Below are 25,982 nucleotides of genomic sequence, written 5' to 3' on the forward strand. Positions count from 1 at the left end.
ACCCGGGAGGCTGAGGCAGGAGGATTGCTTGAGCCCAGGAGTTTGAGGTTGCTGTGAGCTAGGCTGATGCCACGGCACTCTAGCCAGGGCAACAGAGCCAGACTCTGTCTCAAAAAAAAAAAAGAAAAAGAAAAAATTAGCCAGGCATGGTGGCACATGCCTGTAGTCCCAGGTACTCGGGAGGCTGAGGCAGGAGGATCGCTTGAGCCCACGAGTTTGAGGTTGCTGTGAGCTAGGCTGAAGCCACAGCACTCTAGCCCGGGCAGCAGAGTGAGACTCTGTCTCAGAAAAAAAAAAAAAGAAAAAAGCACAAGCACGTTAACCCATTCAGGGTTGTAAGTACAAATCTTTGCTGAGGAGCTTATTACATGGTGGGACTCTCCTATGGTGCTGAGTGAACAAAAAAGAAGATGAGCATTCTCTTTGGAAAGACTTATGCAGAAATAGCTCTACTTGGAACACATTAAGCACTAAGTACTGAAAATTCAAGTTTTCCGGGTGGAAATGTCCGGCAGACAATTATAAATGCAAGTCAGAGGCTGGGGACAAACTGACTGGACCCAGAAATGTAGGATCTCTACACAGACATGATTAAAACAGCAACAGAGAGCATGAACTCTTGCAGAGAGAAAGAAAAGAGGCTGAGGGTCCAACGTGAGGGCACCTACATTTCAGAGACAGATGAAGGAAGAGGATCCAGGGAAGGAGACTGAGAAGGAACAGGGAGAGCAGTGGTGATGAGAAGAAGATAGTGTCAAAAACAAGGGGGTGGTTGATAGCATGCACTGGAGAGATATCAAATAGGATGAGTGGTAACTGAAAAGAAGACCTTAAGTTGGGCAATTAGGAGGTCACCCTTGGTCTCCTAAAGCAGGAATAGCAATTATAGGGCACATATGACTACATCCCTCCAGCTCCCGCACTGCCCACTGTGTACTCCTGTGAATACATTACAAATTGATCATGGCACACTTTCCCACTGAACCTAGACACATCCTCGGAATCCTTCTCAACACAGTAGTCCAAGCAGCTGCTACCAATGAATCAGAGTTGCCAACAAGCTGAAATCTCTTTGCCATTTCCATTCTAAAAAATGGTCCAGTGGAGGTTTGGAGAAGAAGCCAGACTGTCGTGAGTGGACATGTCTGAGGAATGAAGGGGTCAAGGTGGTGAAGAAAAGAGATTTCAAGAAATCTACCAATGAAGGGATTGAGAGAGGGCAGTTTCTTGGAGTAGTATAAGGATCATGCCAAGGCAATGTTTACTAATCCTTCAGTAGAATCAGTTTTCACAGTCATCTTAGTGCTTGTCCAGCAACAAACCAGGTAAAGCAATATCCCTCTACTCTCCCTTCTTCCATTCCCACCCTTGGCTTAAGGAAACTTTGATGTGAAAAAGCTTCATATGTAGGCTTGTTTCCAAAATATTCATTTGATTAACAGAGACATATGGTATAACCACAGTTGGCCCCGCACATATTTATGACAGAGGAATTCTCTCTAATAGCGGAAATTTGAGGATCAACAGTGATGTGGAGAAGGTATTAGTCTTGGCCAGGGCCCTTCCCCAAACCCCCTGAAACCACACCCTGAAGGAAAACATTGGCCTGCAGGGAGACCCTAGTGAAGTGGCAGGCACCCTGCTTTTGCCTCTCCTGCCTCCTCCTCTGTACTTCCTTCCTCCCCTCCCCAGTCTAACCTGCCCCCCATTTTCCTCTCCTCTCCTCCTTTCTACCACCTCTGTCCCCCTGCCTGTCTTTCCCGCCACTTCCAATTTGTCATTCCTTCCTCCTCTCTTCCATTTTTTTAGTCACTTTTACTTGAGATCCTTCTCCTCTTGATCTCTCTGCCCCTCTTTCTGGCTTCAGGGTTTTTGGATATAGGGTAAGGTCTTCAGAATTCACCCTCATTTGGTCTGCACAGGCATTTGTAAAGAAATCCAGTTTTACTACTTCCCATTACTTTCCGAACTCCATTTCTCTGTACAGTTGATAAAGCACAAGAACAATAATATCTAGCATTTAATAGTAACACTTACTGAGCACTTACAATGAGCCAGACACTGTTCTAAGTTCTTTACATGAATTAACTCATTTATTGTCGCAACAACCCTATAAGGTGGGTTCTGTTATTATCCTCATTTTATAAACAAGAAAACCACGGCACAGAACAGTTAAGCAACTTGCCTAAGGTCACACAGCTAGTAAATGGTAGAGCAAAGATTTAGGGCTCATCCCATATGACTCCAGAAATCTCAGTCTTCAACCACTATGTTGTTGCTTCATTATGTAGTGGAAAGCCCACTGGGCTGAAAGTCCAAAGCCATTGACTCAAGTTCACATCTGTTACTATGTTACATAGTATCAGCATTATGCTCTTGGGCAAGTCACCTAACTCGCCCAAGATCACAATGCATTTTATTGTGCTCTAACCAATACCACACAGTTTAGCTTGGATTTATCCCTCTGCGTTTCCTGTAATTATATTAAATATCTTTCTCTCTCTATTTAGTTATCATCTCCTTGAGAGCAGTTACCAGATCTCATTCTTTTTTTGTATTCAGCTTGCCACCAGGGCCTAGAATGATGCTCAGCACCCAACAGAACATGTTCGCGTGTGTGCAGGTGCACACACATACACGTACACGCACACTACTGTGGATTCGCTAACAGGAAAACTACTAATTAGATGATATGCAAAAGGGCTATACATATGTGTTCACAAAGCCTTTAAGTACTTTAGCTAATGAAATAAGACTTGTTAATATTGAACATATTCTTAAACATAACTGATGCTCAAGTAAGATAACATTTCCCTGGTTTACCTGGTTATTTTGCTTAATAATCTTTTTTTATGCCAATAGTTAAAATACCATTAAGACATCTGAATAATAAAGCTATTCCCAGGCCCTCTTCATTCACTCATTCATCCACTCGAACAGTTCTTGGCACAACTATGCTGGCGTATAAGCCTCACCATCAAGCAGTTCCTAAGTACCAACTCTGTGCTCAAGGGGTAAGATGAGTTCCACAGGTGGGATACGGATGTACTGTAGACGGGACACTAGGTTTCCATTCCAGAAACTAAGAATTCACTTTTTCTGCCATCCTTATGTCCACCTCCACATGTAACATCTTATCTCCAATAGCCCATATCTCCCTGACCTCTTGGTCATGCTCTGGATGCTCTTAATCCTCCATCCCCCTGCCTGCTAGCAATACCTTTGATGTGCCACTTCCTGCCGGTTCAATCCAACGACTAATGGAGTTATTATTTTTGTTTGTGTTGTAAAGCCACAGCAATAAAATTTACTCCCAATAATACCACTGCAATTTTATGTCCTTAAAATGTACCATAAATGACATATGTAATAACTGAATTTCCTGTAAACAAAAATGTTTTTCTGGGAAAAAGAGGGCTTTTTTGTCTCCATCATAGTTGGGCCCATGTTCTTTGATGAAGTAATTGATGATATAGGAGAAGTGGAGGACCATCATTACGGTTCAAAGTGCTAGTGCCGTGTTATTCTGGCTGTGATGAGTTCTGTTCAAAGTGCGATTCAGCACAAGAAATGCTCTTCCTGGCCCGGGCCCACATTACAATCACAGGGACAACTCCCCCAACTAAAGATGGAGTAAAGCCTCAGGGGTCTGTAAGAGAGATTGGCACTGACCTTGGGCTTGTCCTGATAGAATCAAATGTAATTTTTAGGAAAAGGTCAACTTTGAGTTAACAATAAAAAATTTGAGCACTGCTTGGAATATTATAGAAAGGGGGCTGGACAGAAGCAGAATCTTTGTATGCACAACTGACTAGGAGAGAGGGAGGCTGCTTTGGCCACAGGGCCGTACTGCCAGCATGGCAGATGTATGACTTTAAGCATCTTCCTTATGCTGCTTCTCATCCCTAAGGTCCCGGGAGATTTCACTTTACTATTCCCTTTCTTCCACTCCACTTGCTCTTTTTCCTTCTATTCACTGATCTTTTTATCCCCTGACTACCTTCTAAATGTAGATCTTCCCCTCAGTGTTTTACCTTAGTCCTCAGCCATGACCTCACTGCCGCAAACCGTCATCACATACCCAGCTACCTGTTAGACATTGCGACCCAGATGCCCTCCTGTCATCTCAGACCCAACTAAACCCAAACCCATCATCTTCCCTTAGTTAGACTTGCTCTTCCTGCCAACTTACCTCAGCTTTTGTCAGTGGCACTGAGATTCTCCCATTCACCCAGACTCAAAATCTAGGAGCGAATTTCAACTCCTCTCTGCTCTCTCTTTCCCTCCACAGCCAACCAATTGCCAAGTGCTGCTGAGTCTACCTTCACACTGTCTCTTTCCTGTCCACTCCATCCCCGCAGCAGTCACCCTGCTTCAAGCCCTGATTGCCCCCTTGGACTATTGTAGGTGCCTCCACACTGGTCACTCGGCCTCTCTGTGCTGTTCCCAGTTCTTGTATGGCACAGCTCCAGTCCTGCCCCTGCCACAGTGCCTGTCACATCACGTCCTGTCTCCTCAGTGTGGGAGTCAAGGCTTCCCGTGCTCTCCTTCTCCAACTTTAGCCCACTTACAGCACTTGCTGGTTCCCAAACTTGTCCTTCAGTGTCTTTCCTCCTCTGACTACACCCACACACGCACCCCATCGCTGCCTGTCTGCAATCACCCCCATCCCTCGAGGCCCTAATTCTCCCTACTGGGTGTGGATCTCCTCAAAATCCCAATCACATTTTATTTCATTCATTCAACAAACATCAATTGAGCACCTGTTATTTCCCAGGCCTTATGCTAGGAGCTGTGGGTAATATAAATACGAAAAAGAACAGTATTCTTCCCTTCTGCATCTCTGTCTAATGGGCCAGAAGGGCAGACATAACTAACTCTAAATCCCTATTAGGGTGTCTCTGATTCCTATCCTATGGACTCTTTCCCTCAGCCTGCGAATATACTTAAGACCCTCCCACCTTAAAACACCCACCCTACCCCAGCCCCAGCCCTGTATCAAACTCCTTAAAAAAAGAAAAACAGTGTACAGTAGTCCCCATGCCCTTATCTGCAGTTCCACTTTCTTCGGTCTCAGTTACCCATGGTCAATCATGGTCCAAAAATATTAAATGGAAAATTCCAGAAATAAAAACAATTTGCAACTTTTAAATTGTGCACTGTTCTGAGTAGCATAATGAAATCTCACGCTGTCCTGATCTGTCCTGCCTGGGACGTGAATCATCCCTTTGTCCAACGTCTCCCCACCTGTTAGTCACTTGGTAACCGTCTCGGTTATCAGACTGACTGTCATGGTATCACAGTGCTTGTGTTCAAATTACCCTTATTTTACTTAATAATGGCCCCAAAGCACAAGAGTAGTGATGTGACAATTCAGATATGCCAAAGAGAAACCATAAAGTGCTTCCTTTAAGTGACAAGTTAAGAGTTCTCGACTTAATGAGGAAAGAAAAAAATCCTATGCTGAGATTGCTAAAATCTACTGTAAGAATGAATCTTCCGAGCCAGGTACAGTGACTCACGCCTATAGTCCCAGCTACTTGGGAGACTGAGGTAGGAGGATCCCTTGAGCCCAGGAGTTCAAGGTTACAGTGAGCTACGATGATGCCACTGCACTCCAGCCTGGGTGACAGACAGAGACCCCCCATCTCTATAAAAAAAAAAAAAGTAGAAATAAAAAAAAAGAACAAATCTTCTATCTGTGAAATCACAAAAAAGGAAAAAGAAATTTGTGCTAATTTTGCTGTTGCGGCTCATACTGCAAAAGTTATGGCCACAGTGCGTGACGAATGCCTAGTTAAGAAGGAAAAGGCATTAAGTTTGTGGGTGGAAGACACGAACAGAAATGCGTTCCGATTGACCGCAGTCAGGTTCAGTAACATCCACAGTTTCAGGCATCCACAGGGGGTCTTGGAACGCATACCCTGCACATAAAGGAGGACTACGGTGTTCTCATCATTCTCACCTCCAGTTCCTCCCAGCAGACTCTTCAGCCCATTCCAGTCAGGCCTCTGTCCACACCCTCCACTTTCTTTGCTGCAGCAAAGGTCTCCTTCCAGCGGACAAATCAGAAGACACTTTTCAGCCCTCCTCTTCTTTAACCTCTGCAGCTTTCAAATTGCTGTCAGAACCGCTTCCACTCCCTCTGCCCACCTCTAAGGTGTTGCTCTTCCCCATGATTCTGTCCTTGCCTCTCCTCTCTTCTCACTCTGGAGTAAGCTGCCCTCCGCCCGCCAGCCATGGCAATCTCGTCCGATTCCTTGGCTTTATGGTCGTTCGTAACTCCCAAATCTATAACACGTATCGCGTTGGAGGCTCCATCTCTCTCCTCAACGAGGCCTGCTATCATACAGACCACTAGATCATCGGGATCCTGACGCTCCACATGCTCCCGACGGAACTCCCCGGTCGCACACAGACGTGCTACCCCCAAACCTTCTCCTCCGCCTGTGTCCCTCATCCTGCTCATGCTCCTCCCACACAGCCAGAAATCCTTGCCTCTCCCCTCTTCCGTACTCCCCACATCCAGCTCACTGTCTAGTCCTGTCAAGCTATCTTTGAAGGTTTTCCCTCTCTTCGTTCCTCCCACAGCCATCCTGATTCAAGCCCTATTACCACTCCTCAGGGCTACGGCACCAGCCTTCTAACTCATGTCCCTACTTGCATTCCTCCCTTCAAATTCCAGTACCTTCTCCACGCTGTAGCCATTGAGCGCTCTACAATGCACAGCTGACCTGTTTATTCCTTCATTTAAAAGTTTGCAACATCTCCCCCAAGCTTCCACTCACTTACCCCACGAATATTTGTCACCTACTAGGTGCAAGCCCTGTTTTGAGAACTGGCAATGGAGCAGGGAACAAAACAATGTTTTGTCCTCATGGAGCTTCTAGTCTGGGACAAGTCCACATGCTTTAGCAGGACCTACCATCAAACACATGCCTGCCTCCTAGCCACATCTAATTCACTTTGGTGCCTAAAATGTGCTGTGCTGTATCACACTCCCTGCCTTTGCCCAGGCTCTGTCGGGGATGCCTCCCTCCTGCCCCCCACAGTCGCCTCCTCTGGGATAGTTTATAGGCTACAGTAAGTAGCTGGTGCTGATCTCCAGAATGGCCTGAGTTCAGGTATCAGCTCTGCATGTACCAACTGTGTGACTTCTGTCAATTTATCTGACTGTTCTGTGCTTCATCTTCAAATGGAAATGATAATAATACTTTCCATATGGCTTGGTTGTGAGAATTAAGTTAGTCCATTAAAAGTGCTTACAGACTTTAGGTACCTGACACATAATAGGCCAGTAATAAATGTTAACTGTTATAACTTTAATTTTTAATATTAATATTATTATACCACTCATCACACTGCTCTATAACAATCCTTCCTATTAAGCATGTCTTACTGTCTTTGTACCCCAATGACTAAGCTAGTCAGGCACATAGTAGGTACTCACTAAATGTTAAGACAAGGATGAAAGGATTGGCTTGGCTGGTTCGGGTTTGCAGCTTGGTTTCCTGTGACTAAATGTAATTATGGAGGAATAACAGCAACCTTGAGGCTTCTTCTGAATATCTTTTTGACCAGATATCTACTTGTGTACCGCTGTCATTGTGTGATCAAGAGCTGGAGAGGAGCGAGCGAAAAAGGAGTGTTGAGTTAGGCTGAACGGAGCTAGAGCCAAGCTATTGTGTTGAGAGGGGACCAACTACCCTAAAGGTGGCCATGACCTTCCACACCCATCCCCTGCCCCATCTCCTACTTTCCATTTGCCCCCTTCCCAGGACCACGTTCCCCTCACAAGTGTATAAACCGAAACCCAGAAAGCAAAAGGAGTGCTGAGGGGGAAAGCGGAAGGGGTGGAGAAGGGTTAGCACCTCCCTCCTTCCTTTTCTAAGATCAAAGCCAACATTTTCCCTTGTAGGTCGGCTGGCCTCTTTCATCCCCTGCTCCACCTGTCTGGGAATGGGATTGCTGCTTGCCCGTTTCCTCTCCTCTTCAGGGCTGGAGGGCAGCTTCAGGGTGGGGCCTCAAGCTATTTCTAGTGCTGGCCAAATCCCTCCACCCCAACATCTCTTTTGCGTTACGTGATCGTATTTCCTTTCCACCTCACCAGTCACTAACAAGTGGCAGAACTGTAGGACGGGAAACTATGAGAGCAGTCAGTTTCTCCACAGGCCTCAGGCTGAGCTAATGGCTTAAGCAAGTGGGGAAGGATACTGCAGAAGGAACAGGCTCTTCTTTCTAAATCTCAGCCCCAGGCGCTTCACCTGACATCACTCAGGGTATGAATGGGTCACGTGGTTAGGCAAGGGCCCTTGCCCCAGGAGAAGGGGATTCACATTTATTGAAGTCCTACTATGTGCCAGGCCCCGTGCTAGGCCTTCTGTAGATGTTCTCACTAGTTTCTAACAACCCAACCAGGTCAGCATTTAGCATCCCTTGGATAGAAATGGTGAACAAAGGTTAAGAAGCTTACCCAAGGCACACAGCTGAATTCACACGCCAAAATCCGACTCTCCCTAACTTTAAAGCTAGCGCTCTTTCCACTTCATCATGCTGCCTCAAGAGTCTAGAAAAGCTGTGGATGCTATGGGTTGACTCTTCGAGTTATTCCACACAGTTAACTGAACGGCTAGCTAAACCCTTGGTGAATTAATTTAATTGAACATACATTTAAGGGAAACGTGATGACTTGAGTCTGACTATACAGGGTATGCAAAGAGAACAGAACACAAGTTTCTGCTTTTGCAGAGTTCACACTCCAGTGGAAAAGGTTTAACAAGTGTAAAAATAAAAAATATAACATGGAAACAGAGTAATGCCATGACAGAGCCAGAGAGGGGAAACAGGCTACCACCTTTGCCTTAGATACAGCCCCAAGCAGAGCCTCCCAAGGCTGGGGCCAACCAGCTGCCATGTGAAACTGGCTCACAACAGGGACTTTCTTAAACCATCTGAGTCTCTTAGCCTAATAGTGCAAATAAGCATGACCTGGGAATAATATTTGATTGGCAAAGGTGGGGCGAAGTTTAGGAACCCAGACTTGGCTATTACCTGCAGCCAACTTGCTTCAGCAAAGAATGGGTTATTTATGACTTTGCCCACTGTATGATTCAGTTAGTTAAAGCCAGGCATTAATGAAGCCAGGACAAGAGGCTTAATCCCAATAGACCTGAATTTTGTCACATGGCAGTCAGTCCTGGTCCCAGCTGCCCATCTTGCAACCATGTGCTCTTGATCAGTAAGGGGACTAAGGCAGGACAGTGTGGGTAGCCATATAGTAGGCACTCACAAGTGAGGACAAATTGTTCCAAGCACTCAGTCCTAAGCAAGCAGCTCATGACATGCCCTGCTGACAGAGGATCAGCAGTGTCATCTTCGCGTATGGAGACAGAACATTCCCTCTTGCTATACCTCAGCTGGGCACCGTGACCCTGATTTTTATAGCACTTTGATGCCAAGGGTTCGGGTCTCCCAGAGGGGCTGCTTCATTGCAGCTGCCTTTCTTCTGCTGTGCTGTCCAAGCCTGTCTTTCCACTCCCATGAAATGAGCACACCACTTGACACGCTCTGGAGAAGAGGCCGCCTAAGGAAAGAGCGCCACACCTGTTTGAAGCCTTCTCTTCCAGAGCCAAGCCCGCAAGGTCCTCAGGCTTGAACTGAGGGGCCTTCCTTGGCTAAAAATACAAGCCTCTCAAGTTTCTTTAAGCATGACTGGGGTGGGGGTTGGTTATGGATGTGTCCCCCAGGTAACCCCTCTTGTCTGTTCCACGTACGGGTTTGGTAAAGATGATCTTTACTCAAGGCCTTTTTCTCTCTCTAAAACTCAGGGCTTCAGGCATCAGAGAGTAATAACTCCAGCACAAAGAACTTAAGCCCCTCTCTCCGTCTAGGTCAGTACACGCACACACACACACACACACACATACACACACACACACACGTGCGTGCACGCACAAAGGGCAGTATAAGCATTGGCACAGTCTTGGACATTTTCCTTTCAATTAAATGTAGAGTTTTCTGTCGTGGATGTGCAGAAGCCATCTCTCCATAAAATTACTCCCATGGATTCTACAAAGACACTGTTAGAATTCCTAGAAATTGTTCCACAACATCTCCCACGGTGCCAGATGTACATCTAGACTCTTAACAAGGATAATTTGGTGACAATGGCAATAACCCTGGATTATTTTTAAGAAGCTCTTTGAATAGCATCAAAGTCATGACATATCCAGATCCCTTTTTCATGCCCTCTGGACCACTTTTTTTCATGGAAGTGGAATTTCCCTGATTTACTTCCCACCTAACGATATCACTATTGAAAGCACACGATGTTAAGGACCATATGCTGCCTCTCCAGAGAGTGTGTACAAATACTATTTCTGTTAAAAAGCTAAACAGAAATAGTAGCTTTGCATATTTCCCATTCAAAGACTTATCCCAATTGAATGAGTCCCTTTGTCATGGAGTGTTTTTCCCTTAGTGGGCCCTACCACAGAAGCTGAATCAGATATTGTGACTTACCAAAGGTCACAAGGAGTCATCTAGAGAGCTAGAGATAGAATCCACAAACCTTTATTTTGATTCTCTGAATTTAAAAACAAATAAACTCTACTGCAAAGAAAGGGAAACTGAAGTAGAGAAACTAGACTTGTTTGCAATTCCCGGGCCAGGGAATTCAAGGCAACCGAAGCTGCCGTGGTCTGCGAGGACCAAGGAGATGACTAAGACAGCGGTGCTGCCTGCCTTCAGGGAACTGAGAATCCAGTAGGGGGAAATCAGGTCACTGCTGAAAGATCTCTATCCAATGCAGAATGCCCTTCTGAACACCTAAAGGACCCCAGAGGAGGTCTCATCCACCTTTATAGCCCCCGCTGCAGCCAGCACAATGACCTGCATGCGACATGCAGGCAAGCACTATCTATTTGAACAAGGGCCCTGAGAGAAGTACCAACAGAATGCTCTGAGGGTTGGTAGAGAATGAGGGACAGCTTTGTGAAGGAGGGGACACTTGAGCTGCACCTGGAAAGATGGAGAGGTTTTTCACAGGCAGCAGGGACTGGGGGAGGGTCTTTGCAGGCCCCAGGAAAGAGCACTAGCAAAGATCCTAAGAGAAGACAAAGCGTGGTGGGATTGGGGAGAGCACCGAGCAGTCTAATGTGGCCAGAGAACAGGGAAGCAGTGAGAGTTAAGGTTGGAGGGACACTCTGGGAGGCCGAGGCGGGAGGATCGCTTTTGCTCAGGAGTTCGAGACCAGCCTGAGCAAGAGCGAGACCCCATTCTACAAAAAATAGAAAAAAAAATTAGCCCGATGTAGTGGTGCATGCCTGTAGTCCCAGCTACTCGGGAGGCTGAGGCAGGAGGATCGCTTGAGCCCAGGAGTCTGAGGTTGCTGTGAGCTAGGCTGACGCCACGGCACTCCAGCCCGGGCAACAGAGTGAGACTCTTGTCTCAAAAAAAAAAAAAAAAAAAAAGGTTGGAGAGAAAAGTTGAGACCCGAGCAGAGAGACCTTTGAACAGCAAGCTAAAAAATTTCCCAATGGACTGTCATTGAAGGTCCGAACAAGGGGAGTGATACCACCAGGTCAGGGCTTCCTGCTGTATCATCCTCCTCTGCCCAAGCCCACCTCCCTCACCTTGTCAGTAGTGGTGAATTTCTTTTGATTGTCCTGTTTGTATGTGGTTGGATTGGAGGTTTTATGTGGTTTAGTTTGGTTTTTGGCCTTTCCCTTTTCCTTACAGTTTTTCACAGCATATGGTCCTGATTATGTGCTGGAAATCACGCCAAGCTGCCGGCCAGACCGCAATGAGCCCCGCCGAATCCAGCAAATCCTCAACTACATCAAAGGTGAGCACCACTCCTCGAGGCCTGCCCTCCTTGTTCCACCCAGTTTGTGGTCGCCCGTCAGTCGGCGCGTCCTCAAATACCATTTGTCTTTGGTGACTTACTGTTTCACTGACTTGGAAAGGAAATCTCTTCTTGGCTTGACAGCTTGTAGTTAGAATTCTACACTGGCCACTCTGGTTGGGATTGTCATTTGGCTGGCTAATGTCACCTTCAGAAGGACAAAAGGTTCAACTTCAGGCACCTCCAGAGGAAAACCAGTTCTAAAGTATGCCCTAGGACCCTTTTTCCTTCGAAAGGCCAACAGTGAAACCCTCTTTAAGATGAGGGAAGTTCAAGTCAATTCAGATTTGGAGGGGGTCGGCAGCGGGGGTGGGGATGGCTCGCACACATTTTGTTCCAGTATGTGTGGTTCCTTGATCTCGTAGGGCCTTGAGAGACTGTGGAACTATAACGAGTAGTCAGGGACTCTGACGCCCTGGGAGTGGGCTCCACTGTGTCATCTAGAGCACTAGAGCCTGGGCTGCTGCTCTATCCTCCTTCCGTTCCCTAAGGCTGCCCTGGAATCAGCCTGACCTCAGGGTAGAGGGGAAGTGACAGTCGCCAGGATATTGCCCTCCTGATCCCACTGTCCACTGGCTGTTTGCAATCACTGCCCTCAGCTTTCCAGTAGGGCCCCACTCCCAACCCCATCTGCTGCTTCACAACTCACTTCATCTACCATTCATGTTAAGTCTTTTGGGCACCCACTTTTCTGTTTCAATTTGTATGTACATTTGTGTATTTTTTTTGGCTCCTATGGTAATTATTTGCCAGAGTTAAGAAGCCAAGGGTATCCTACTGGAGAGTGAAATTCCCATGTTTATTCATAAAATGACCAAGATAGCACCAGTTCTCCTACCGTTGACTCCCTCATTAGAATATAATCCAACATGAAAGGGAGGGCTGTTCTATACTGGAGCTAGTCCAAGGGAACACACTGTGTCCTGAGGATCTTTGCTGAGGGTTATGTTAAAACCCCTATCTAACTAGCAGGGCACAGTCTATAACAATAGCAAGGTTTCCATGTCCCGGGTTCCTTTCACCAGAGAAAATTTTCTAAGCTAATAAGTCATAGACTCTTAAGATTATACTCACAGCATTGCTCGTTGCCCCTTCTGAGGTGTCCCACACCCCTCAGCCTTCTCCGAGCCCTACAGTTTCAAGCCACCTCCCTCCAGCCTCTCAATGACTACCAACCACCCCACAAGTCCTCACTTCCTAGCCAAATCCTCCTCCCTTGTCCAACCCTTAAGGCCTTCACAATCCTTAAAAATCCAAAATGGAAGTTCCTGGCCCTTCTCCAGTCCTTTTCACTGTGCCACAGCTCTGATGAACACCAACCATTCTGCCCTAATTTCTCCTGCTCCCCTCAGACCCAGGACACATTTCCTGTGTCCCTCGAGACTGATCCTGGACCACTTTCTCTTATCCCTCTTCCCTCAACCTTGCCATTTTCCCCCATCCAGGCTCTAAATTCTGGTAGAGCACAGACAAAGCAATAGAAACAGAGAAAGCTAAACAAGCCTCTGCAGCTACTTGCTCACACCTCATATGTGCAGATAGGTGTATAGCCTTGCTGCCCTGCACACGTATCCAGGCACATAGCTCCAGAGAATCATGACATCTCACTATTGAGGAAATGGAAGTGACAAGCAAAAGAAGACATAAAGAAGGTAATACAAAGGGAAGAGAACTAGGAAAGGTAAGAAACCTAAAAGAGGAACAAGTCAAAAAGAGACTTGAGAAAAAAGGCTAGGATGACGGTTGGTGAAAAAATAATAGATATTCAAGGACATGGAAGTCAAGTTCTTTAAAGATCCTAACAGATTCAAGCAATATTCTGGTTGTATCAAAATGAAATTAAACTGGGAGAAACATACAGACCAGGAGTTGTGTCCTCAAAAGCAACTGGACACATTCAAAGTGGAAGACATGGCATAGCAGCATTTTGTCTGAGTTAGGGATTTGAGTCAACACAGAGTTCAGTATGAGTCACCAGGGCAAGGTGGCCTCCAGAGACACTGATGCAGTATCGACCTCACTTTAAAAGGGCTCTAGACAAATAGGAGCATGTTCCTGGAGGTCAGTCAGGCTGGGGAGAAGACTGGAGCCTGGGCTCCAAGAGGTCTGATTGGAGGAGCTGGGGCTTTGGGTAGAAGAGAAAACTCGGGGGATGTGGTCTCTACTTCATCTCTCTGAGAGGCTATCCGAGAGCAGAGGTCATAGAAAGGGTCTATGTGGCTACAAGGCATAGAGCTGGACACATGGGCAGATATTATAAAAAGGCAGATTTTTATTCAATAGAAGGAAGACATTTTCTAACAATTAGAGCTTTCCAAAGTGGAATTGACTGCCCAGAAAGGAATGAGGTCTCTGTCACTAGAGATATAAAAGTAGAGGCTAGACAATCTCTAGGCTGTCATATTGTAGAGGGGCTCCTGCCTTGGGGGAGGATGATTAGACTAAATTATTGTTAAGGATCCTTCCAACCCTAAGATCCTAGGATGCTGTATGTTACAATGAGAAAATAGAAAAAATAAAAAGAATATGGTGAGAGTACAGGGGTTGGTAGATGAGTCACAGTTGTTGGGTTGGGGGAGGTAATGCTTTGTGTGGGAAAGAATTGATGGGGAGAAGAAAAGAAACTAAGTGGCTAAGAGTGGGTGAGGAGGAGCCAGGGAGGGCAGACAGCAAGTGGAGCGGCTATAGAATACTAGGAGTGTTCAAATTTTCCATTTAGCCATCTCTTTCATGTTGACAAAGTCTTGTGTTCTAGCCATGCAAATTAGCAGAGCGCATGAGCTCAGAACCGAAAAGAAATTCAGCTAAACCCTAGAAGAAATAGGCTAGAAAGAAGTCCAAATGTTGCTAAAAATGGCCAGACTAACCTGCTATACTGATACTGTGCCCCTCCAGCCTGGTGACGCATGCTGCCATCAGATAGTGCGTTGCCATGACAATGGTCAGTGTGGAAAGGCTGCTGAATTTTCTGAATTCTAAAAGATTTTCCTGAACCTGTCTACAAGACTGTCATTTGTTCTTGCATATAAAAACCTCGGCGAAGCTGGCCATACTGGGTCTCCCCTCCCCCTGTCCCCACCTTATTAAAAACAAAGGTGGGGGGACACGGATTGATTTGGGGAGGTGAGGTGACAATGAGGGAGTGGATGGATTCGGCTCCTCTCTATGCAAGGGACTTTAGCCAGCATGTCTAGTTGGATTTGTTCAGGCTTTGAGCTTGGGCTTTTTCTTTTTCACTGCATCCCTTAGAAGCACAAAAGATGAGATTTTAGCCTATTGGAAATCAAACCTGAGAAGGTTTAGAGATGTTATACAGACGCATTCCACATGCCACAAGATGACTGAAAGGACAGGCAAATTTAGACCTCATCTTATCCCATCTTTACCGCCCATTAGTCTTTCTGAGAGAAAACTAAGACAAAAAACAAAACCATGGAGAGTCCATTCAAGCTGTTAGCTTCATACAAAGAAAAGCTCTTCTCATGCCAATGAGCTATCTTGAAGGTATGTGTCATTGTTCACAAGGAAGTGCGGGTTAGAGAGCTGGGCTCAGCTCAGCTCATGACTACTACTGTAAAATCATCCTCCCACCATCTTCATACACTCAAAGTTGGTTGCCTTTCCTTTGGTTAATGTACTACAGAAGATTGGCTCACAGTGAACCTTCCAGAGCTGGAACAGTGCTGATGTGATTAATCTCCAGAGGGGGCTAACTCCCCAAGCCTGGCTAGCTCTGCACGGGGTAATGAGGGGAGAGGTAGGAGGTTTTCTAGTCTCTGGTACTAATGACATTTGAATCCAGTAGGGGTCCCTAGGGGGCTCCGAGCTCCACGTTGCAGCCCAGGCCCAACCCTCTGTGGAGCGGGGCAGGGAGGAGGGTGAGCTGTGCATTTGCGAGTATGTGTTGGAGTTAGAGCTGGAGGTTTCAGGACTTGCTCTGAGTTCCCAGAACTATACCCCTAGTTTGCCTGGGAGACAAAAAGAAGCAAATGTGGTCAGGAGGTAAGGAGGAGGAGGAGGGGAGGCGGAGGGGGAGGACACAAGAGGGAAAAGAAAGACCTTGAGCACGTCTGCCCTTTCTGACCCTCAACGAAGGAGACTTAGTATGGCAACCTCTCCAAGGCAGGGGTGGGGAAGATGGGCCAACAAACTGATGCAGGAGTGGGGGGAGAAAACACAGGTGAAATAACAAGAATAATAGCTACTAATTGATCTTACAGATAGGAAAACTGAGGCTCAGAGAGGATAAGTGATTTGGCCAAGGCCATCTTTATTTATTCATTCAGCAAGTAATTACTAAGCACCTACTATGTGCCACACACTGTGCCAATAAGTAGTGGAGCAGCCATTTGAACCCAGGTCTGTCCAAAGTGGAGCTTTGGAGTCAGGCTGTGGGACTCTACAGGTGCCCCTCCTCTCTTTGGCGGCATTGCCCTGTCAAATCTACTAACCATCCCTTGTCTTCTAGTAAACCCTGGTAAACCCTCCCACCCCACACTGCACACCCAGCTCCTTCCATGTGGCTCATCCAAAGCACCTGAAATTTCATGTCTCCCCAGAAACGGGAGGAAGACAGCTATGGGCAACCCTGGAAATTCTGGCCCCTGACATAGGCCTCTTAGCCCTTCCTAACCCCCCACCATGCTGTAATCTGAAGCCTCCAGCTCCATTTAGAGCTGAGTAGAAAAGGAAAAGAGAAGGACAGAAGGTAGAAGCAGCCGGCTTACCCAGCTCCTGCTGCCTGAAGGGTGCTGTGGCCACCAGCCCCAGTCTGCCATTTATAGTTCCACAGCCCCAAGCTGAGACCTTTTGCACATCTGCTGATAATATCCTTGGAAGAACCATTCTGCTGAGTGTAAGCAGCACCTCCTCTGGCAGCCTGAAGTCTGGGATTGACATTCCTCTAGGGGCTAGCAGTTGGGGCTTCAGGTCTGGGCATGTTCAAGGCCTACTAGAGCCCCGAGCTTGAAGCAGCACTCCTGCGTGGTGGGACGCTACACTGTGCAAACTCAGCTTCCTTCCACACCCTCCCTTGCTTCCCGAGAAGCCATGAGGATAAATTGAAAGTCTGGGTTGGTCCCAAGGACAGACTGATCATTTGCTTTAGGGCTTCTTGGAAGGACTTTGGAGCAAGATTATGGAAGATACCCTAAGCCAATCTGCAAGACTTCAGGTGAAAATATCTGTGATGTTTGTCCCTTTTCTCTTCTTCCTGTCCCCTGCCCTCTCTTTATTCCTTTCCATCTCCCTGTGGTACTTTCCAGGAGCCTACCGACAGCCTGGGCGGCCCCATCGAGCAGATTCCTCTCTTTCTTGCTTCGTTAAAGAGGATAAGAACTGGAAAGATTTGTTTTATTTTGTTTTTTTGAGACAGAGTCTCGCTCTGTCACCCAGGCTAGAGTGCGGTGGCATCAGCCTAGCTCACAGCAACCTTAAACTCCTGGGCTCAAGCAATCCTCCTGCCTCAGCCTCCCGAGTAGCTGGGACTACAGGGGTGAGCCACCACGCCTGGATAATTTTTATTTTCTATTTTAGTTGCCTAGCTAATGTCTTTCTATTTTTAGTAGAGACAGGGTCTCGCTCTTGCTCAGGCTGGTCTCGAACTCCTGACCTCAAGCGATCCTCCTGCCTTGGCCTCCCTGACTGCTAGGATTACAGGCGTGAGCCACTGCGCCCGGCCAGAAAGATTTGTTGTTGTTGCTAAACAGAAAAAAAGTTATTAAAATGTCATGCTATAAGTTTTACAGATTCTAAAGTAAAAATGGAGGCTATTTCCCAAAGTTTCAGTAACTTAGGTGGCAGCTTTTAACAAACCATGAAAACTCTTAGCAGATCATTTTTATGAAGACTTGAAACTCCTACCTAAATCCATGAAGTGGGAACTACTATTATTGAAAGCACTCAGCACAACACCCTGTGCTGGGTACTTCACATACACAATCTCATTTAACCTCACAACTTCCTTGTGAGGCAGGAGACTGGCACCGGAGGACATTGTGTAACAATCCCGTAGTCCCCTAACAAGTAAGTGGTGAACTTGGAATTTGAACCCAGACCTGGTGGCCTCCTCCCCTTGGCAGCATTGCCCTCTGAGGCCTACTCATCATCTTCCATCTACTTTTTTCCAGTCACCCCTAGTAAACCCTTTCCACCCTACACGGGCTTCCAAAGTGAAATTTTAAAAGATATGATTGTGTCTCCACTTTGAAGCTCAGCTCAATTAATCAACGCATATTTTTGAACCCTCCCTCCCCACCACCACCACCATGTGCTTGGTGCCATGGGAGACGTACAAGAAATTTAAGACATGGTCTCTGCTTCTGATAAATAGTTGAGAAATCTAGGTGAGGGGACAAAACTGATCCCCTTGGACAAATCAGGATATAATGAGGGCTGACACTATGTAGGAGAAACTAGGCAGTGGAACTTTTAGGAAGACTGCTCTCACAAGGCTGGGAGGATTCAAGTAGATTGAAGTGGGAATGTGCTTGTAAGCAAGGGAAACTCAGAAGAACGAGAAAACCAGAGCAGACCACAGGTTCCCCTGAATTTCAGGCTCAGTAGTCCATACTGGATACAGTAAAATGAGAGCCATTCTAGGCTCTGGAATTAGGACACGACATGATGCAGTGATATTTGGAATGGATCATGATGGCGGTCCAAGGGTGAGCCTGCAAGGGCCTGGGCGGGAACAGTGGTGGTGGGCTAAGGAGGAATGGCTCCCCACAGTCCTGTTATGAAGACAGTATCATCACCAGCACTTGGAGGTAGGTCATTTATAGAGCATCAAGGAGAAAGGAAGAAATAAAAATGACTGAGGTTTCCAGCCCAGATACCAGCTGGGATGGGAAGCTCTTGGGAGGGTGGAGGGCATAGTTTTACAGATACATATATTTGATGTGTTCTTTTTTTTTTTTTTGAGACAGAGTCTCACTCTGTTGCCTGGGCTAGAGTGCCGTGGCTTCAGCCTAGCTCACAGCAACCTCAGACTCCTGGGCTCAGGTGATCCTCCTGCCTCAGCCTCCCTAGTAGCTGGGACTACAGGCATGCGCCACCATGCCCGGCTAATTTTTTCTCTATATATATTTTTAATTGTCCAGATCATTTCTTTCTATTTTTAGTAGAGACGGGGTCTCGCTCTTGCTCAGGCTGGTCTCGAACTCCCGACCTTGGGCGATCCACCCGCCTCAGCCTCCCAGAGTGCTAGGATTACAGGAGTGAGCCACCGCGCCCGGCCTGATGTGTTCTCTTTTGATATATATATATATATTTTTTTTTTTTTTTTGAGACAGAGTCTCACTCGTTGCCCTGGCTAGAGTGAGTGCCGTGGTGTCAGCCTAGCTCACAGCAACCTCAAACTCCTGGGCTCAAACGATCCTACTGCCCCAGCCTCCCGAGTAGCTGGGACTACAGGCATGTGCCACCATGCCCGGCTAATTTTTTCTATATATTTTTTTAGTTGTCCAGATAATTTCTTTCTATTTTTTTTAGTAGACATGAGGTCTCGCTCTTGCTCAGGCTGGTCTCGAACTCCTGAGCTCAAACAATCCGCCCGCCTTGGCCTCCCAGAGTGCTAGGATTACAGGCGTGAGCCACCGCACCCAGCCTGTTTTGATATATTAAATTTGAGGTATGGTACTAATTCCATATAGTACATCTATATGAAAAATTTTGTTACAGCCAATTAAAAAGCAAATTTTTAAAGATAATTTGATGACAGGAAAATATGCTCACGATTACAACAGTAAGTGAAAAAATAGGACACAAAATGGTTTAATACCATGTAGTCTCAATTTTGTAGCTATATATATAGTGTGTGTGTGAATGAGTGAGTGTGTGGATATGCACAGAAAAACGCTAGAAGGAAATGTTAACAGTAGTTATCCTTGGTGGCGCTTTACCAAAAGTATACTTTAACAGTAGTTATCTAGGATTGGAATTATGAGTAACTTTTACTTGTTCTTTGTTCTGTTTCTGTATTTTTCAAAAATTTCTACCATGAACATGTATCGTTTTGGTAGTCAGGGAAAAAAATTAAAACATGTTAGATTTGTGGGGTTTGGGTTTTTTTAAAGAAAAAGACAATAATCTTTTGTCAGACCTTATGTCCCAATTCTTGGTTTACAAAATCTGGTCACCACACCTACAGACACCTGAAAAACTAAGGGATTAGAAGGTGAGTATTTTTTATGTCCCAGGATCTGTTTCTTTTCTTAGATACCTCCAGGAATTCTAGGGTGCTTCCATGTGTCTTGAAAAACAGACCATCCCTTGATGCACAATGTAAAGCCTCTTCTGTCTAGCAGAAGAGCAGAAAATCCAGGTACCTCCCTAGAACTGCCTTCCTTTCCAAAATTTCCATTGACTCTAAGGCAATTGTCTCAGTCTCTCTGGGTTTTCTCTCCTGCTCCATTGATCTATGTGTCTCTTCCTCCACAGACTTGATTACTGTAGATGTATAATAAATCCTAAAATCAGGTAGAGTGATCCTCTTACTTCTTTTTCAAAATTGTTTTAGCTGTACCAGTGCCTTTGCCTTGCCATATGAGCTTGAATAATCTTGTCTATGTCTGCAAAAAATCTTGATGTGATTTAGATAGGAATTACATTAAACCTATATATCAATTTGGGAGGAATTGACATCTTTACTATGGTGAGTCTTTCAATCTATGAGCATGGTATATCTCTCCATTTTTTAGATGTTCTTTGATTTCCTTCATCAGCATTTTATAATTTTTAGCACACGGATCCTGAACATGTTTCATACATAATATTTTCTTGAGTTACTGTGAATGGAATTATATTTCTGATTTGGGTTTCCATGTGTTCATTGTTAATATATAGAAATACAATTGATTTTTGTATATTGATCTTGTATCCTGGGACCTTGCTGAACTCATTTATTAGTTCTCAGTGGGTTTTTTTGTAGATTCCTTGGGATTTTCTACATAGATTATCATTCACATGCAAATAGAGACAGTTTTGTTTCTTTCTTTCTAATCTTTATGCCTTTTATTCCCTTTTCTTGTCTTTTTTAAATCCTCCTCCTACCTGCCCCCTCCTTTTCTTATCTTAAGAGTAGCAATTGCAGACATCCTTGCCTTGTTCCAGACCTTAGAGGGAAAACATCCAGTTTTTCACCATTAAGTATGATGTTAGCTGTAGGTTTTTGTAGATTTTCCTTATCAGGTAGAGGAAGTCCCCGCTCTATGTCCTAGTTTTCTGAGAGTTTTTTAATCATGAGTGAGTATCGAATTTTGTTAAATGCTATTTCTACATCAGTTGATACTAATACTGATATATATGTGATTTTTTGTCCTTTTAGCCTTTTGATATGGTGAATTAAATTGATTTTCAAATATTAAATCAGTTTTGTACAACTGAAATAAATCCTATTCGGTCATGGTATATGACTGGTGTCAACATTTTACCAGTGTGGGTGAAGTGCAGAAACTCTGTCAACTTTTAAGTCACTTTCCTTCCCCCATTTATCATATATCTGTCTTAAATATTTTCTGTATGTATATTTAGAACCACATCAGACAGTGTTATAATTTGTGCTTCAACTTATCAAACGTAATTTAGGAAACTCAAGAGGAAAAGGAAAATCTACTGTATTTACCCATATTTTTACTCTTTCTATTGTTCTTTTTTTTCCTCCCCAATGTTCCAAGATTCCTTTTTTCCTAATAATTTCCTTTCCATTTCAAGAACTTCCTTTAGCTATTCTTTTTTAGGGTAGGTGAAACTGACAACAAATTCTCTTAGTTTTCCTTCCTCTAAGAATCTTTATTGTCCCTTCATTCCTGAATGATATTTTTACTGGATATAGAATTCTGGGTGACAGTTATTTTCTTTCAGTGCTTGAAAAGTATTATACCACTTCCTTCTGGCCTCCATTGTTTTCGAGAAATCAACTGTTATTTGAATTATCAATGAATTGTCAATTATCTTTAGGTAAGATTTCATTTCTCTTGAGCTGCTTTCCAGATTTTTTCATTTTCTTTAGTTTTCAGGAATTTGATTATGATGTGTCTTAGCATGTATTTATTTGGGTTTGTCCTGTTGGGTTTCAGTCAGCTTCTTGAATCTGTAGGCTTAGCTCTTTTGCCAAATTTGGGAAATCTTTAGCCATTACTTCTTCAAATATTTTTTCAGTCCTACCCTCTTTCTCCTCTCCCTATGGGATGCATCATCATAGCTCACAGCAACCTCAAACTCCTGGCTCAAGCAATCCTCCTGCCTCAGCCTCCCAAGTAGCTGGGACTACAGGCCACCACACCAGGCTAATTTTTCTATGTTTTGTAGAGATGGGGTCTTCAACTCCTGGCCTCAAGTGATCCTTCTGCCTCAGCCTCCCAAAGTACTAGGATTACAGGCATGAGCCACCACACCTAGCCCCTCTTGGGACTTTGATGATGTGAATACTAGATCTTTTATCATAGTCCCACGTGGTCCCTGAGTTTCTGCTCAGTTTTTCAGTCTATTTTCTGTCTTTTGTTTAAATTGGGTAATTTCTATTATTCTATCTTCAGTTTACTGATTCTTCCTCTACTCCCCCATTCTGCTGTTGAGCCCATCTGTTGAGTTTTTTATTTCACTTATTGTATTTTCCAGTTCTAAAATTTCCATTTAGTTTTTCTTTATTTCTTTAATAAGACTTCCCTTTCCTAATTTGTTTTAAGAATGTTCATAACTATTCATTGAAGTATTTTTATGAAGGCTGCTTTAAATTCCTTCTCAAATATTTCTAACGTCTGTTGATTGTCTTTTTCTCATTCAAGTTGAGAGTTTCCTGTTCTTGGTATGATGAGTGATTTTCTATTGTATCCTGAACATTTTAGGTATGAGGTCATGAAACTCTGGATTTTATTTAAATCTTCCATTTTAGCAGGCTTCCTCTGACACCTTGCTGGCAGGGGAGAGGGACACTACCCCATTACCTCCAGGTGGAGGCGTTAAAGTCTAGGTTCCCTTCTCAGCCACCATTGACACCCTGGGGGGAAGAAGGGTGCTCATTACTGCTGGGCAGGAGTGAAAATTCAGGCTCCCCACTAAAACTTCACTGATACCACTCTGGCCAGGAATGATCGTGGTACCTTTTAACTGCTCCCATGTGGCCTCTACTGACACAGCAGTGGGCGGGCCTCCTTGCCAATGAGCAGGGATGAAGTCCTGGCTTTCTATTCTCCCTTCCCTGACACCACCCTGGGGGGGTGGAAAAGGAGCCTGGTTACTGCTAGGCTAATTTTCTATTTCAATGTTTCATTCATTCAGTAAATATGTATTTGGGGTTAATATGTGCCAGGCACTATTCTAGGCACTGGAAATCCAGAATTAAATAGGACAGATAAAGTCTTTGCCCATCATGGAGCTTATGTTCTAGTAGGGAAGATTGATAATAAACAGATAAATCAATATTTAAGGTTGGTTACTGATAAATTCAGGGCAGGTGCTATTTTAGATAGACTGGTCAGTAAAGGCCTCTCTGAAGAGGTGACATTTGAGAATAGAGTTTAATGAAGTAAGGGAAGATGATTTACAAAAATTGGGGTAAAGAACATTCTAGATAAAGAGAAGAGCAGGATCAAAGACCCCATCAAAGACCCCAGCAAGATTGGATTTAGTGTGTCTAATGTATACGTTTTAATGTGTATTAGAAAGAAATACAGCCATCACATCAAATTCTTTGATTTCATAGATATTATTGCTTAGGATGAGACTAAGTTTTTAAAAAAATGACTCTACATAAGAAAACTTTCCACATAAGTGGTATGTGAATATGGCCAAACTCTTGACAGTATTAAAGTTTAGGAAGCAAATCTGTCTCTGAGGTAGATAATCTTATTAGCCCGATTTAATAGATGAGAGAACTGAGGCTTAGGGAAATTAATTAGCTGGTACAAGTTCATACAGCAGGTAAGTGGGGAAGCTGGAATCGCACTGAGAAGCTCAGGGTCATACTCAAAGCTTAGAATAGGAAATATGGAATTTTCCTTCTGCGCAGTGGAGCTGCTGATTGATTGTTGCATACAACAAACCAAGAATTTTTGAAGAGCTGTTGGAGGCCTCTAATGTGTTTAATTAAGAATTTTTTTTGTTCGTGTGCCCAAAGTACATGCCCAAAGCAATTGTATTGCTCATTCCCCTCTAGCTTCTAGCTCTAAAATGATCAAGGGGCAAAGGGAAGGTTGGAAATTTTTAGGGAAAATAAGGTAAACCACTCAGGGTTCTGGAATGCCTAACTGTTGACAACTTTCTCAGTCTACCCCGAGGCCCTTTAACCAACTGAGATTCAGGTGCTGTCTTGAGTACAGCTGCCAAATCCGGCAGTGCTGAATGTAGTTTTCTGCCAGAGTAAGCGGGCCCAGCCTCCCTGGCCTTGCCACTGAGGGCAGCTGCTGCAGGATTCTCACTGCAGAGTTCCAGAGGAAGCTCTGCAGGTTGCCCATCCCACAGACTCCTCTGCTATACCTGGACAGGGACATGTCCAAGCCATGATCAGGCCACGAAGGAGCCCACAGTCCTTTGAGGAAAGAAGGCATTTTTTTAGGCTCCTGGTTTGCCTACATCCCTCTACCTCTTTGCAGCTCCAAGCAAATTTTGGAGGGAGATTTCATAAAGATTTCTAAATCGAGTTAGAATTTCAAGTCTATTGTGACATGCAAATTAGTCCTGCTTGCCCGTTGGCAGCAGTGCAGCTGAAGTGCCTAGAGACGGGCCATAAAATGAAAACATCAAAGTGATTAAATGTACCCGAAGAGCATAATTGAGTGCATGAATAAGAGAAAATAAAACAAATTGATTTTCTCCAGTGCCAGAAAAACAGAATAATTGAAAACAAAATAATAGACTTTGAAGTAATCAAAGTGAGGAATGCACTATAGTGACATAGAAACAGCCAGTTGTGGGAGAGATTTATTGTGTTTCTGTTATCATTTTTACAACTTTAATTTCATTAGCTAATAAATACAAATCAATTGAAAAATCAGTCAACCAGAGAGGAGAAAGTCCCAAGCCAAGATTTTTATTCACATCTCTAAAATAGGCTGAGATGGTGATCCTTAATCTACTTTCATAGGCACGCGTTTCCTCTGTGAGCTGGAAAACAAGTTCTGGGAGGCCTCTCTGCTTTGAAGGTGGTGATGTTCTGTTCTGACAGTCACTCTGCACATATAGGTTTACAGATTCAACTTTCAAAGGGTCACTTTTATACCCCGCCAATGTTTCCAACAGACAGAATTGCCCAAGTGCAAGCATCTTGGTTTACATAGGTGACATTTTCATGGCACTGACCAGCACCTGTGGTCTTACACAAGGTCATTCTGGATTCATTGGGTGGTAGTGGTGATGGTGGCTGCTCATAATACTGTGCACATCTGTGGCTCACTGCTTCCATCCCCCACCCCCACTTCCCCTACACATATGACGCCGAAATCTAAAACCAGGAGGGCCAAGCAAGAGTATGCCACCCCTTTGGCTTTCAACCTGGCAGCCATGATTTTAGGGAAGATCAGACGAGGGGAGCTAGGCCAGGGGAGACTTCTCATGTCAACTGTGGCAATAGAGGGCTGCAGACACCAAGGCATGCGGCGCCCAGGTGTTGAAAGATCACAGAGGCAACATGAGACTGCCACAGAACTATTTTTATGGCTCCTCCAAGAAAGAATCCTTCCACTTCACTCCTCAGCTGTTCTTGGCTGGGCTCAGTGACCCTTCACTTCAGGATCCACAGTGATGGCTGTGTGACTTGAATTGTGGGTTTTCCTTTCACAGGCCTTCGAGCTAGTCTGGCAGTGGTTGGCACTTCCAGATGTTCATGACACACCCTACCTTCAGGGCTCCACAGTTAGCGGCCATGCCTTTGGCTCTGGTAAAGGTCTTTGGGACCACTGGGACTGTAAACCAGGGTGCGCAGAAGGAGTTGGCAGTGCTGAGACTGGCACTACTTGCTGGCTCAATCAGGATGGCATAGTTAATAGATTGTGCCTGCCAGGCAATTTGTCCTGGAGAATTTATCTTCCAGGAAGCACCCAGAAGCTGAAGGGAGTCTCTCTCACCTTTTGGGGGCGTCCAA

At 44.9% G+C, this 25,982-nt stretch overlaps 1 protein-coding gene across 2 annotated transcripts in view; it reads left to right on the top strand.

The window, feature by feature from the left end:
- Nucleotides 1–25,982, top strand: part of HDAC8 (histone deacetylase 8) — a 233,686-nt gene that overhangs the window by 197,962 nt on the left and 9,742 nt on the right. For both annotated transcript variants that reach the window (XM_012643780.1, XM_012643787.1), the window contains one exon: nucleotides 11,740–11,845. In XM_012643780.1, the coding sequence (XP_012499234.1) occupies nucleotides 11,740–11,845 (106 nt within the window). The remainder of the gene's footprint in view (nucleotides 1–11,739; nucleotides 11,846–25,982) is intronic.

This window comes from Propithecus coquereli, unplaced genomic scaffold (genome assembly GCF_000956105.1).
Source record: "Propithecus coquereli isolate 6110/MARCELLA unplaced genomic scaffold, Pcoq_1.0 Scaffold101, whole genome shotgun sequence".
Classification (NCBI taxonomy): domain Eukaryota; kingdom Metazoa; phylum Chordata; class Mammalia; order Primates; family Indriidae; genus Propithecus; species Propithecus coquereli.